At 38.8% G+C, this 16,154-nt stretch overlaps 1 protein-coding gene across 1 annotated transcript in view; it reads left to right on the top strand.

Annotated features, from left to right (window-relative positions):
- The window catches only part of LOC128608531 (F-box only protein 47-like), a 29,744-nt gene that overhangs the window by 680 nt on the left and 12,910 nt on the right, over positions 1–16,154 (top strand). The window contains exons 3-7 of the mRNA XM_053626317.1: positions 5,979–6,146; positions 6,261–6,337; positions 10,454–10,531; positions 14,621–14,729; positions 14,958–15,131. Coding sequence (XP_053482292.1) covers positions 5,979–6,146; positions 6,261–6,337; positions 10,454–10,531; positions 14,621–14,729; positions 14,958–15,131 — 606 coding nt within the window. The remainder of the gene's footprint in view (positions 1–5,978; positions 6,147–6,260; positions 6,338–10,453; positions 10,532–14,620; positions 14,730–14,957; positions 15,132–16,154) is intronic.

Here is a 16,154-nt window from a genome sequence, read left to right as displayed (position 1 = left end):
TCCCCCATGCTCCAAGTTCATTCAAAATAGTCTCGATCGTTTGTGCTGGTTTGTGCCGACAAAAGTTTCGTTTGTGCTGCTTCCGTTGATAAAATATTAGACATTGACTTATTATTAGACATTGACTTATTATTAGACATTGACTTATAGGCGCAAATCTCCTCGGTGTGAGCACACTTTTAGAGTCGAACTGCAGAAGACTTTTTCAAGAGAAATCATATCATCATTTGTTCAATAAACAATTCTCTTTACTTCATTCACTGGTCTCTCACGATTGAACTTTTCATTTATTTACAAGGAGAATAATCTGTTACACTTCACTCCCACCACTAGGTGTGACACTTCTGTTCAAGATGCTCTTGTGGAAATTAGTGTTGTTAGTATAGGAAAAGTCGACACAGTTACTAAATCAAAATTCTGGCCAGTGTAAGTACAATTTTTTAACACTGTCAGTTAGAATATTATTAGTTAACTTTAATCATAATGGTACAACATTCAAAGAGCTAAGATTGTCAAAGTTTCTTGAACAGAAAACTCATTGTTAATACTAGTATGGCTAATGGAGCTATGAAATGCAAATTACAGCTGCACAATGGTACCCATGTTAGTTTTTTGAATACGTTGTGCATCTAAGGGTCAACATTACCATATTGGTCCTAATATAAGATATAATATCCTTATATATTATTACTATATTTTCCTTGTATTCTGGCAAATACAGTAATACATGAAAACAAGTTTACAGTGTATGACATTTTTTGCATCAGGATTATTTCAGTGGGTAATTATGTTTTGCTTATGCCAGATGCCCAAGAAAGCAGCGGTCAACAGGGATTCAATTTTCACAGTCCTCTGTTCATCAAAAGACACCATAGTCCAAAATGGCAACATAGCTACTCCTAATCAGAGCATCTGGACAGAGCTTAGTGAGCAGCTAGAAAACAAGATCACTGCAAAGGCTCTATATACTTTTGTTAAATTGAACAGACACAACATCTGGACTGCTTTAGGATTTATTTATGAAAGTGATCATGAAACAAGTGGCAGTAGTGATGACACTGATTTTGAGCCAGGGCCCTTTCCCCAAGACCAAAAGATTGCTGGACTTTTGATCTTCAAGTTCCATTTCAGAAATGGATTGAATTCATGCCCGAAACATTTAAATATGAAAACAAGTTCTCTAAAACACAAAAAAAGGGAATACACAATTTTGAAGCCTGGCATCTGGACACGTGATAAATCATCACATTTGGGAAGAAGCGAAAAGCCCCTGTACATTTGTCTTTAAAAGAGCCAAGGTCTATCCATCAGTAACAGAGAAATTCCTAGAAATCAGAGGCAATTGTAAGGAATGTCATGGCCACATTCACATAAAATGTGACAGAGAGCCTGAAATGAACAGCCCAATGGTGCTCAATTGTTTAATTAAAAACGCTGATGACTCCCTGCACACTGGATGTTCAAAGCGTCCGATGTCTGGTAACTTGTGTGTGCATATAGCCAAAGAACTGTGTGAGGCAACAAAGCTGATGGATTTTGGAGCTCCTGAGCCAAGCCATCTTCCTAATTTGGCCACCCTGCGCAAAGCAAAGCAAGAGAGAAATGACTTAGAATTAGGTGACTGTCCGTCACAGTGTCCCTCTGCATTCAAGACAGACTCTACCTCAGGAAAAGTGCTCTGTGCAGGGAAAGTTTCTCACAGTTACAGTCTGGGAGAATTTCTGTGGATTGACACTGACCTGGGAAGCACCTCCACAGAATTTTCTTTGTGTGAATTTCCCTCCAATCTGATGCTCCAAGGAGAGAGATTTACTTTAAGGGCAGTCATTGCTTTCAGAGGAGGCTTAACCCAGGATGCTCTTGGACATTATGTGGCCTACTGCAGGAGGTCTCCATGTGTCTGGGAGATGTATGATGACCTGAGAAGTGGAGTGACAGGAATGTCATAAAAAACAAAATATGCCCACATGCTGTGTTATACACAAAAGACTGATTGCATTGTTTAAATTTAAATACTTTCACAAATTCAAGTATTTTTGTTCTAAGTGTTTTTAAGTTTAAGTTTTTAAAGGTCCATTATTTGCGTCGAAGGATGTTTGATAGTTCACAGTAATTCAATTTAACGAGTAAAATCATTTTAGCTTAAATCTTAATTTATTGAGTCATTTAAGTCATTAAGTTTCCACATACATACACACACACACACATATACATTATATATATATATATATATATATATATATATATATATATATACACACACACACACACACACGGCCTATGTATGTATAAACAGAGCTACAGCAAACAGATTATGGTGCGTGTATTATTTATGACAATGTTAATATTACGACTGTTATTCTCATAACAACATATACAGTAACAAGTAAAAACACTTACCTTGGAGTTCGTGTTACATTTCACACATCCTGTGATCCGCTGTGTCCCTTGAAATTTGAAAACGCACAGTGGATAGGTAACAATTACGTGAATGCGACTATTTAATGTGATTTGTTGTTTGGATTTTACCGTGTTACTTCAACTGTATTGTTAAAATAAAAAAAGACAGTCGGCAAAAACCGGCACAAACGATTGAGACTATTTCGGGTTAATTTGGAGCATGTGTGGGGCTAGTAACGTAAGCTCATAGAACTTATTGCCTAATATTTTATAAACGGAAGCAGCACAAACGAAACTTTTGTCGGCACAAACGAAGCACAAACGATTGAGACTATTTCGGGTGAATTTGGAGCATGTGGGGGGCTGAGTGACCCCAGAATGACCTATAAATATTCTTTTAATATCTCCAGAACCGAAGCAGCACAAACGAAGCGTTTATCGGCACAAACCAGCACAAACGAAGCACAAACAAACAAGCCTATTTGGAGTGAACTTGGAGCATGTGGGGGGCTGGTGACGTCACCGAAACATAATTAAATGCCTAATATTTTAAAAACGGAAGCAGCACAAACGAAATTTTTTACGGCACAAACCAGCACAAACGAAGCACAAACGATTGAGACTATTTTGAATGAACTTGGAGCATGTGTGGGGCTGGTGACGTCACCGCACCAAAATTAAATGCCTAATATTTTAAAAACAAAAGCAGCACAAATGAAACTTTTATCAGCACAAACCAGCACAAACGAAGCACAAACGATTGAGACTATTTCGGATTAATTTGGAGCATGTGGGGGCAGCTGAGTGACCCCAGAATGACCTTTGAATATTCTTTTAATATCTCCTGAACCAAAGCAGCACAAACGAAAATTTTTACAGCACAAACGATTGAGACTGTTTTGCTGACGTTTTGCGTTGGTGGGGGAGCCAAGGCCTGTTCACACCTGGAGGTTTTTTTTTCAGCGTAGGTCCATTTTTTCTACGTGTTTTTTTTTGTGTGTGTGTGTGTGTGTTCACACCCACGCGTTAAACACGTGAGATGCGCTGAATGAAAGCGCACATTCACTCCCCGACGGCGTTAATTCAAAAACACAAATACTCCGGTACTCAAGGTGGCGCTGCACAACGTTCTGTTTCTGACACCCACTTATCACCAAGAAGAAGAAGAGAGCCAGTATTTACATGGTTGCTAAAAGCCTTTCACATACTTTTTTTTTTTTGCAAACTGGCTAACAGAAAATTGATTTTTCAAGTATGGAGGACCAAATCTGCAGAAATTAAAAGTAAATAAATAAATAAATGTATAAATAAATAGATAGTTAAGCATGGTGGCTTAGTGGTTAGCACATTTGCTTCACACCCCCAGGGTTAGAGGTTCACTGTGTGTGTGCGGAGTTTGCATGGTCTCCCTGTACTGCAGGGGTTTCCTCCGGGTACTCCGGTTTCCTCCCCCAGTCCAAAGGCATGCGTGGTAGGCTGATTGGCATGTTCAAAGTGTCCATGGTGTGTGAATGTGTATGTGATAGTTGGCTAATTATTTGGATTTCCGTTCCACCTTAAAAGATGAACGGTGAGCATTAAAGATGAAGGAGCTTCGTATTTCATTACAAAAATATTACTATTGTATATGAGAACATGTTTAATCTATTGTATAAATACTCAAAATTAAGAAATTTTGCTGTAGGACATTTACTGCAGACATTGTCAAAACATCTAAAAAATCTAAATAAAAAAGTATAATATAAAAAAATACTTAGTATAAAGATACTTTCATCGGTAATATTTATTAATGAGTGTTCATGAATTTAGATTCTTGAGTGGAGTTTGGGCTACAATATGTAAAATGCCCAATTTCACTGTTCATTAATAATATCTAACATGCTAACATAGGCTACTTTGCGCCACTACAAGCTATTTTTAACTCGACCATTATTTGCCTTAAATGACTGTTGTTGTTTTTTTCATGAGTGTTATATGTTTAAATGCTTTATTATTTAAAAGGTTGTCTAGTGGCAAACAGTCCCGTCAGGATTTTGCAATCTCAGAATTTAATGCAAAATGAAGGAAACTCCACCATATTTCCAAGAGCTTGCAGTTTTTCAAAATTACAGCAGATGTTCCGCAGATTTGTGCCAAAACGCCTGTGACGTCATCACAACGCGCATTTAGCGAAAGGCGTCTTCAATTCATGTGCGTTGAACATGAGTACAGCTAAAAGGTCTCATTTATCAACAAACATCACTGTGAAAGACTATCTATTAACTCTGTGTTTTCTGAAAAAAAAAGCACAAAAAACTCTGCAAGTTGCATTACAAATTTAGAAAAAATCCGCAGCAAATCCAATAATTTATGTCCGCAACAATCACAAAAAAACTCAGTGATATCCTGTATGGACAGGGCAAACAACTACAAAAAACACTACAGAATGAACAAATTGTTACACAGCAAATTCAGAGGTTCCCAGTAAAAAAAAAAATGAGGGTATCTGATTTGATTTTCGATAGTCTGCTAAATTGTGCTTCACAAATGAGAGCCAGATTCTTGATATGCCTTGGAAACACAGAAAAAAAAGCCCATAGCAAATAGCTATAGTTGAAGACAATGTTGAAGTCAAAGTCTCAGGGCTATCCGATTTTTGAGACATTCTGAGAGAGAGGAGATGGTGGTATAGGAATTAGGCAGAAAGTGCAACTTGCCTGCATCTGATAATCTCAAACGCCAAGTTCACAGGGCCATTATTAAAAAATGCTACAGTAAAATGTCTTCATACTGAGTATTTTTACAGTAGATTGTAATCAACTGTATATAGATTATGTATATAGATCAAGCCATCTACTGTAACGGTCAAGTATTTCAAGTATTTTCTACCCCTAGCCAGTTCAGGTATTTCATGTGTTCCAGCTCACGCATACCTGGTACAAGTAATGAAGCTCTTGATTAGTTGCATCAGGTGTGCTTGAGATAACACTTGTTTTACATATTTGTGCTGTTGTGAGGGATTCTATTCAGGGGGTTGAATTATTTTGAGACTGGAGAAATCATTATAAGTTGCATTTTCAGTTGAATTTGGGGAAATCACTTGAAGCGTTTGTTGTGGTGAACTAATTCAACTGTTTTTGTTTGATTTATTCATTGCAAACAGCTGAAAGTCTGTAAATTTTGACAATAAACCTGATTTGCAATGGGGGTTGAATAATTTTGATTGTAACTGTGTGTGTGTGTGCATATATATATACATATATATATATATATATACATATATATATATATATATATATATATATATATATATATATATATGTATAAATAATACATGCAAATTATATGATTTGTAGTTGATGAAATTGAACTTTGTTAGTCTTCTTATGTGTAAATTTATACACTCAGGATACAAACGTTTTTCCGAATTTACAGGATTTTCGTGAATAATACTCCTCCTTCATGTAAATACTGCTACAAATGATTCACGAATCAATCTGTTCATATCCAGCTTGATAAATGAGGCTCATCTGATGCAAGAACATTGCCTAATTTATGATTTTTTTTTATTTGAAAGCTTTCCATATTTTTTTTTCTAGCTGTAGAAGCCAGTGTTTTCAGCATGGTATCAAAAAGCATCAATAACTGCATAGTGAGGCACCTGTCCACTTCGGCCTGGAGGAACCAGATGATTTTGCAGAAGTTTCACTGCACATCACCCAAAGCTGAAGACTTGAACACAATACTTGATCATTTCAGATCCCTTGGTATGATTTCAGGTTTTTTCAGCCAAAGCAGTTTTGCATGTGGTAAAATTTAGTGTTCTTAATAACACATCATTACACTATTTCCAGGGTAATATCATATTGCTTTCTTCACAGGTTTACTGTTCAAGAGATGCACTCTGTTACTACCAACCAACGAAAGACTGAAGTTTATTTATAACACCTTTTCACAGGTAGGGTCAAATATATACACTCAGTGAAATAGTCCTTCAGAAATGTTGCAGTGAATTTCAGCAAAAACAAGTGCAAATAAGATCTAGAAAGGCAACCATCTACCAAATAGCAACATTTTTTAAATGTTGGTCACTCAAAAGAGGTTATCAGTATTTCAACTGAACTTAAAATATATGGAGTTGTGAATGAGGAGCTTTGTTGACTTGATGCCAAAACTCCTGCTTCACTGCTGCTCACTTCCGGTGTAAAATTTTAGCTGTGCAGAGATTACAAACTGCAGTTTTGTCGTCATTCCACACAAGAGACATCATCTTTACCCAGCACGAAATCGATGTGTTTTCCCACCCTCTTTTTATTGACAGGATATAATCGGCCCTGATCATCGGATGTTTTTAAACTGTCGCCTGATTGCCGATAGCAGGAAAAATAGCCTTTATCGGCCGATACATCGATGCATCTCTAATTTCAATCACCTTCTTTTTCATCATTTCTGGAATTTATCGTGGGGGGGGAGGGGGGGGGCAGTTGGTACTGGATAACTTTTTTGCTTCAATAAAAATGCCATTATGTTAAGAAATTTAACCATAATGCAAATGTTAAAAAATCATGAAGATGAGCTTATTACACAAATAGAACATGTCCAGATGGCACAAACCACAACAAAATACACAAAATATATATCAAAATGGCACAAAATGAAATAACAAATTTGAAAAGCATGAAACTCTTAACTCCAAAATGTGCAATTTCACAAATAAAAAGTTTACTTACTAATCTCATTTAGCCTTTACTGAAATCAGCACCAGAACCCTGTTAGCATTGTCACATTTTCCACCTCCTATGAGATGGACGTGGCATTGGATTTTAGGAGGCAAAAACTATACTTACAACAAATATGAAAGTGCAAAATATAAACTAATATATGTACAACATGAACAAATGTGCAAAAACCTGAATAAAAAAAAGAGTGTCTAGAGTGTCTAGAGTCTAGTGCGCATCGATGAGCTCTTTAACATCATCCCCACTCAGTAACACAAAGATGGTCAAATATAGTACACAGGAACACATCACAAGACCTGCATTTGTAAATAGTCTCGCTGTACTTCTTCCTTTGAAGGCAGTACACACTGTTTTCTCCCAGCTGAGGCTTTGTCTCTCTTGGCAGAGGTTGAGGTGTTTACAATTGTCACTGGATAGCATGGCCTCTTCTCTGCCACCCGTGACATGTCACTGACTGCTGCAGCCTCCACTGGCTCAGACACGTTGAACCTTGTAGCTACTTTCTTTCATTGATGGCCAGGTTCTGGTGAGGCTGGTAGTATATCCTGCATGTCAGTAAGAGCTGCTTCCTGGTGGGCTTCACATTAAAAAGCCAATCATAGACAGTGGTGCCTTGTAGCCGGGCATTCTGCTCATCATCTTTGACGTTGCTCTTGTACAAGATCCAGAATATTGCCTTGAATCTGTAGAATGCCAGGACAGAGTTGGGAATGGAAAATGATTATTCTTTTATTATTCTAATATTATTCTTTCGCCACAAATCTCAAACTCTTGATGGCTTTATTAGGCCACAGTAAAATACTAGACCCAGGAATTTGCATATCTTCAGGCTAGTTACAGGACTCTATAGTGTCTTACATATCCTTCAGCTTTTACTCTGCATATAGGTTTGTGTTGTTGCTGAGACTGTGGCTATACCAAAAAAAATAACTAGAATAGCTCTAGAGAAGTGTGCTGCTGGTGTCTACCAAGCTGTTCCCCAGGAGTGTGGGCAGGAGAAAAGTGATGTATAGGAGGCCCACCATCCTCGTTAATATTGTGTCACCTGTCCTGTTCAGGTTGTGTTGTAGGTGCAGGAGCACTGGCTCTCCTAATGGCTTAAATGGGTGACACATGTGTGACCCCTCTTCTCTGACTTCACTGGGGGTAGATGGAGCTGTCAGTTTTGCAGTGGAAACCTCCATGTGATACGGTGGAGAAGGCCTCAGGAGTGTGGGGAGGATCAGGAGCATTTTCTTCTTCTCTGTAACAATAAATAATCATGAATACAAAATACATTAAGTTACAAAAATAACAATCACCCATAGTAAATGCTTAATTGCCTTTTATATTTATATTATAACAATAATAATTCTATATTTCTATTTAGCTATCAAAGAACACATGCTGGTGCATTTGCTGTTGTTTATTATTATAAAAAAAATGCAGTGCCATGCTACATATGAAAAAAAGTGGAAAAATGTAGTTCATTCTACATGCAAAAATGGATTCACATACTACCTGCAAACAAGACATTTCCACACTACAAGCAAAAATTAAAAATAGAAAGCACCATAATTTACGTACTTTTCAAGAACCGTGTACACTTCGTGCTGGAATGCTCCTCGGCTCAGTCCAAATAAAACTCCAATTCCTTGCTAGAGTCATGGGGCAGTCACACAAGGCTTTAGCGCGCAAAGGCATCCGTAAATGGCAGACCAGTAACGCAAGCTCGCTGTGTGATGAAAGTTCAAATTTGGTGAACTCTGACCTGCGTATCGTATCACGTGAAGATGTGTGGCCAATAGATGATCACGACGTCACTGCGTGACCTTTTTAGCAAAAAAAAAAAAAAGAAATTACAAAATGGAAGCACTAATTTTAGCGGTATCAAGCTATCTTTGAAAGACTATAAAAACAACTTAAAAAGAGAGTCTGCCTGGTTTTTACGCCAAAAATATGCCTGCTTAGCCTAGTGTGAGCGGCTGTCATGACACTGTGCACACAGAAAGTCAATCTTATAACAGACTTGTGGTGATAAAAATAATTCATTTGTTTATACTGATTGAAAATGTCTGATAAGTCGAACGCCAATATACTGGTAAAAAAGGGTTAAAATTGTTTATTTGTAAATGTTCCTGCTCCTGAGGTCTTTGACATGATCACTCCATGAAGTGATTGTGGAGAAGCTCTCCTCATTTACTGATAGATGTCATGATGCAATCTCCCAGATGAAAATTGGTGGAGAATTTTTGCCAATGGCAGCACCTTCTGAGACACAGTGTGTCAGCCACTTCTTCTTAATGCACTTGTTCATCTCAGGCATTTCATGATGTCAGGAATTTGTTTGTCAATATTTGTTTGACTACAAAGTTTGACTTTATTGACTTAACTAGCTCCTCAGCCATATGTATGGAAACGCATATTCCGATTTGACATTATACTTAAAAAAATTATATTACAATGTTTTGCTGGTATGTAACATTAAAAAAAAACTTTGCAACTGTTTGCATTAATGTGATTTCTGTTTTTTCATTACTTTATTAAAGCCATTATTGTTCTACTGAACTACTGTTAAATTTACATATAAACAATTTTAAAGGCATTTATAATGCATAATACGCACATCTTCATGACTTCTTATCATTTGCATTATGGAAACTGCATTCTATGCTTTCAATGTACTTAAAGCCATCAATGATGCATTTATAAAGGTTAGTAATTGTATTCTCTTTGCTTAGGTTAGTAATTGAATTCTTTGCTTGTATTCTCTCATTTGTAAGTCGCTTTGGATAAAAGCGTCTGCTAAATGAATAAATGTAATGTAAATGTAATTGTATTATAGCTCACAATAAGTATTTATAAGGCAGCACGACTCAACTATCAACAACAATATAAAATAATTCACTTATTGGACATAGAAATAAATCTGCGTTACTAGTAAGTCATTATAACTAATATAATAACATTATAAAAATGCAGGCTGCATTTTTATGAATACAATAAGACTGACTAAAACTTATAAATTTTTGTATAATACATGATGGGCATTGAAAAAGCAAGTTTATCACTTATAAGTTATAACAATAATATAAATGTAGCTATAACTGTTATTATAATGAAGTATACTTCGTTATAATAACAGTTATAGCTACATTTATATTATTGTCTTTATGTGTCTTTATAAATGTGTTTATAGAACAGTAATACTTGCTTATAAATAATTATAAATGGGGCTATAATTCATTATAGGCATGGGCTTCATAGAAAGTGTTCCCATTAGAATATAGTAATATGTCTCAACCACCTGGTCACGGTACACATTTAAATGATTTTCTGTTTTTCAATTCCTCTAGATCCCCTGTTTCATGATTGAGCGATGTGATGCACTACGTTTGTGCCAAGGTTTCACTTGCTATGGAGTGTTATTGCAGGCAAGTAAGCTGGGATCAGATTTTGCATTCGGAAAGTGCCTGAAAATGTTCATTTGACTCTGCTAGTTTTAGGCAGTGACTGAGAGAAAACAGTTATCTGTAACCAAACAGACTATAATATACACCGTGAGCATGCTGCAGAAATATATCTCCACAAGGCCAATCTTGATTGGCTTTAGTAAATTCAGACACATGATTTTATTACGTCACGTCACTTCCGGTGAGAGAACGCTGAGCGTGTTTGGCTCCCACTTCTCACTGGAATTTTTTGTCTGGCATTTTTGTTTGTTTTGTGGTTTTGGACTTCAAGCATTTCTTATGGATTATCTGTAAATCACTTACTTTCTCTGCTCTACTGTTTGGAACAAATTATTCACTATATCAGTGCATAATATGATGAAAGGCCTGCTTGGGGGTAGAGAGTGAGTAAATCTGAAATATAATAAACCATCTAATCTAACTTATTTTTGTATACACACTGACCTTACTGTAGTTATTTTGGTCCTAAATATAAAAGTCTTACATTGTATATATAAATAATGTGTATATTAGGGATGCACCGAATGTTCGGCAACCGAAATTATTCGGCTGAAAATAGCAAAAACCGCACTTTCGGATAAGTGAAAAGGCAGAATAAATTTGACCGAACAATGACGTGTTTGATGACGTGACCAAATAGCCTAGTAACCAGAGTGAGACGCGCGAATGTCACGACCTCGATGAGGGGGCGCGCGCATGCACGAGCTATGTGCTCTTCGGATGTTTACTGTGCATTTGTTTTGTTTCTGTCACGTCGTGAGACGTAAGGGTGTAGAGTACGGAAACAGGAAAAAGACGTATTTATTTAAGGGCAGGCAGACAAATCCAGTATCTGCTATAATACTCCGCGGGGTGTACAGGGACGCGAGCGGTACATATCCCCTATATAATCAGCCATATAGAACCGAATAGAACCATTTTTTGCACTCTTGTCAATGCACTTTTTAATGCACTTTTTTGTTGTAGGCTACAGAGTGTTACATTCTTTCAGCAGTCAGTTATAGGCCTAACATAGGCTATTCAAGGGGGGCTCAAAGATGACCACACATAAAAATATTTTTATTTTACTAATTTATTTATTTAAAGTTATATTGTGCCTTGTTGGTAGCCTATGCCTGCTGGAATGAAAAAAAAATGTTCAGTGTTAAATAAATATTTTGAATTTGTAGTTTTGAAAAAAAATTTCTTTGAAAAGCAAGACAAAATAGTAAAAAGCACATTTTGACTATTTAATTTATGCAATGGTGAAAAAAATGGCAAAATAAATGAAAACAATGCGAAAAAACGTGTTCAGTATTCGGCCTTCAGCTTTCAGCCAAGTTTTTCATTATTTTCGGCTTCGGCCAAGAATTTTCATTTCGGTGCATCCCTAGTGTGTGTATGTGTGTGTGTATGTATGTGTGTATATATATATATATATATATATATATATATATATATATATATATATTTGGGACTTTATTACATAGAGAACTAAAAAGGACCATTACATTTTTGACCCCCACCAAATGGTTAGATCCCCCCAATGTTCAGCGCTTTGGGAAGTGCTATGGTGGAATTTCAGATATGATACATACAAAATGGGTTTCTAGGAATTTGGATACAATAATTTGAACAGGGGAAACCCTGTGGAGCTTTGCAGGACCTCTTGTACTGCAAGTAACATGGGCTCTAGCCACTTATCCCAATTCTGCGCATCGTTGTGAAGAATCATCTTTTTAAGCATTTGATTAAACCGTTCAACCAGCCCACCTTTCTGCGGATGATAAACTCTGGTGCGACTCAGATTTAATCCCCAGCAATTTGTAAAGCTTGTGTAGTGTTCATGACATGAAAGACATGCTCTGATCAGTCAGGATCTCTTTTGGGATACTGACCCAGGAGATAACACGAAAGAGTGTCTCTGCAACATTCTGTACAAAGATATTGCAGAAAGGCACTACTTCCAGGTATCACGTTATGTAGTCCACTAGAACCAACACATAACAACGCCCTCGTGCAGTTTGATCTAATGGCCTGACGCGGTCCATGCCAATCCTTTTGAAGGTGACGTCAATTAATGGAAGTGGACGTAATGCTGCTTTTATGGTGTCTACCGGATTCCCCAACTGACATTCGTGATATGCAGCGCACCACCTGCGAACATCGCTGCGAATGCCCAGCCAATAGAAGTGGGCCATGAGACAGTTCAGTGTTTTGTCCATTGTAAGTGCCCTGCTTGCGGATTATTTTGCGCCGCCTGGAATAACAGTTCCCAACGACTCTTTGGTACCAACAATTGGGTCATTTCTTCTTAGGTTTGAGTGTCCTGCATCACTAGACATAACCTATACTTAATAATCAAAAAATGGGTGGGTTAGCACAACATAAGGCTGAATCTGTTGACCATTGAGTACTCACACTTGGTTGAAGGTGTGTATTAGGGTCTCGTTGCGCACCTGCTCCAAGGCGAAATCCCAGAGGGAAATCCCAGCCAAGAGGGGAGGAGCGGAGCCGTCCCTACTCTCTCTGCTCCCCTGACATAGAGTTGATGTTGGCTAATATGTCCCCAGGATTAGTGGATGGGTGAGACGAGGACTAACCCCAGCACTAGTGGATATTCTTGAACATCCCTGTGCACACAACTCACCTTCACCAACCATGCATTTCCTAATGCCTCACCTTGAACCAAGCATTGGTGAATTGAGGTCTGGTTATGCGTGGTACACTCACTGGTATGCAGTATGTCCTGGCTCGGTCGGGGATCAGATCAAGCCCCCACTTCCATCACATGGCATTGATCCTGGAAATGCCCAGGTTCGCCACAACACCAGGACACTGGCCCAGGTTTTACTCCCACACTGGTGGCCCTAGATTCTCCCATCTGGGGGAGAGAAGAGACGGACATGGGGAATGCGGGGGGAGCACAGATTTGAGGAACTGGTTTTGGGGGGTTGGCCCCTATTTTTGTGGTGCAGAGGTCGGGAGCGGATGAGGAAGAGGGGAAGCAATGCAGGTCTGTGGTACTGGACCTACCCCACAGTCCCTTCTGGAAGTCAGGTGACAAACTGTTCTAGCACCACGAGGTTGAGCACATTTTCAGCGCCACATCCCTCAGCCTTTGTCAGGTGTCTCAGAGCTTCTGGGCAAATGCAAACAGGTGGTCAAGCTTGCAGAGAGTCATGGTGCTGTTCAGAGCTGTGGCCGACCTGTTGCAAAATCGTTTTTTTTTTCAGGTCTACGTAATGCAGCATGTTGGCAATCGGCAAGTGCTGGGCCATGAGTTGGGCTTTTTGGGTCAGGACTGGCAACAGGCGGGCTGCCCACTGGGCAACTGGCCAGGTATTTGATGCGCTGCTCCTAATTGCAGCACAGCTGGAGGAAAGCCTGATGCTGGGTCTGGTGGAGATTGGCGAGGGACGTGATGATTTAGGCCAGCGGTGAGGACTCCACGACTGTGTCTCTTTCTCAATCCCAGGTTTTGGCACCAGTGTAACACTTTACCTGATTCAGGTATGGAATGAGGAAGCTGGATGCAGGATTGGACCAACTCAAAAGGTGCTTTATTCTATAGCTCTCACTGTCGTTTTTAAGCGGTTTCATTAAGTAAGCACACACACGCAAACACGGCTCAGTGCTGGTTCTCTCTCTCTCTCTCTCTCTCTCTCTCTCTCTCTCTCTCTCGGCGCTCATCCCTCTCCTTTTTATCCTCGCCTCCACTCACTGCATCACAGAACATCCATTAATAGAATTCCCTGCAGGTGTGCATTCCTTACCACTCACCTCCAGCTCCGCACTCCACTCACAAACCGGCGCTCGAGCAAGCCCCCGCTTCCACAACCAAATATGGGAGTGATGGTCCACATGTATTTGGTCAAATAGTTTATGTAAAATAAGTAAAAATACATCCTTATACAAGATATAGTAGCATGTACCATTTGTTTATGATGGTGTACAGTGGTCACAAAGTTTGAATGTTTTGCATTAAGAAAAGAAATTTCATATTTTCTGTACTGTTTTTGTGACATTATTCCATCACATTTGTTTTACGTATTATTGAAACCCCTATAGACGCTGATAGCTGGTTGGGATGAGCTGGAATGTCACCGTGTATTTAACTTTTTGTGTAAAACCACACATCTTCAGTGGAAAATAGAGGTAGCTGTTACAAGCAGCCCAGGTATGCTTATGCAATCTATTAGAAATCATTTATACAAATAGTAAATGTTAAAGTATAATGTATTGTGATTCTTGATTTAATTCAGTAAATACTTAATTTTAATAGAGTCCCATACTCGTTGTATTATTATTACTTTATTTATTTATTTATTTGTTTTTAGAGGATTGGCTGTTTCACATTCTTACTACAGTAAGTGACAAGTCATTTATTAGAAAATTTTGTTGTCAGGTACATGCCACAGGTTGGAGCTGGAGGTCCGTTTTTTCTGCAGAGGTGTCATGTTTGATCAATGGAAAAACAGAAGGGATGCTTTTTTCTGGCTTACATGCATCCTCAGACCCTGGCCAATCATCAGCCAAGCTCGTCTACTATTTATCCTCTTCGGCCCACTGCAGTCAGATGGTAACATTTCAAAATCTTTTGACCTAAAAATGCTCAGTGTGAAGTTTCTTGTTAATATTTCATCTTAAATGACAGGCTCTGCTAAGTGTAGCTATAACTCACACCAGAATTCACACCGGATCGCACTAAGCGTCAGTCCACACCAGATGTGTCTCAGCTGTATTTCTGGACAGGCTACTGGAAGGAGAAAGAGCAATGGTTTAACCATGGCAATGGGAGCAATGATTTAACCATCCACCCAGTCTGTGTTTAATGATGCCCATTTCATATCAGCATCCTGTATGGGTTTGTACAGAGAGGATTTAAGGAACTCCAACATGAGAGGAAGTTCCCACACCAGACTCCTTTCAGAAATGAGCCAGAATGGCCACCACATTTACTTTCAGTGTAGATGGGGACTAACCAGCAGCACTGGCAAAAATGCACCTGGGCAGTGCACTGGGTACAAATGAGGGAGTGCACACTATTTTCAGAACAGTGCCCAACTGAGAACATACAAGATCCATGTACTAAGAACTTTAGTGTTCAGGATTGTTTCCTGGACTGCCATCAAGCTACTTACTGCTTCAAGGGGCAAAACCTATATATACTGGTAGTCTGGTTGGGGGTGCCACACCTCCATAACAGTTAGTCCACACAGTAGTGAGTTGCCAAGGCATCAGACCACTCGTGAAGAGTGTTTCATGACCTTGTGCCACCTTGATGAATTATGTACCTGACCATCACCATGTTTTCCATGTAGATCAGGATACGATAATGTGTCATAACAGGTTGGAAAAACATGATTGAACATGTCAATTCTAATAGGGTAGGAACCGCTCCTAGGTAGATGGCTCCTAGGTACCCATCTCTTAGTGTCCCTTAATTCCAACAAGCCTAAGGGAACCACTGCTGTGGTTGCAGTCAACAAACCCAGAATTCTAAATATGAGCTCGAATCAGATGTAGAGGCCCAGTGACACCTTGCAGACAAGCACTGTGATGTCTGCTACATGTCCCAGCGCAAGGGTGGCTATCATACACA

This window comes from Ictalurus furcatus, chromosome 6 (genome assembly GCF_023375685.1).
Source record: "Ictalurus furcatus strain D&B chromosome 6, Billie_1.0, whole genome shotgun sequence".
Lineage (NCBI taxonomy): Eukaryota > Metazoa > Chordata > Actinopteri > Siluriformes > Ictaluridae > Ictalurus > Ictalurus furcatus.
This window is presented reverse-complemented; position numbering and strand designations above follow the sequence as displayed.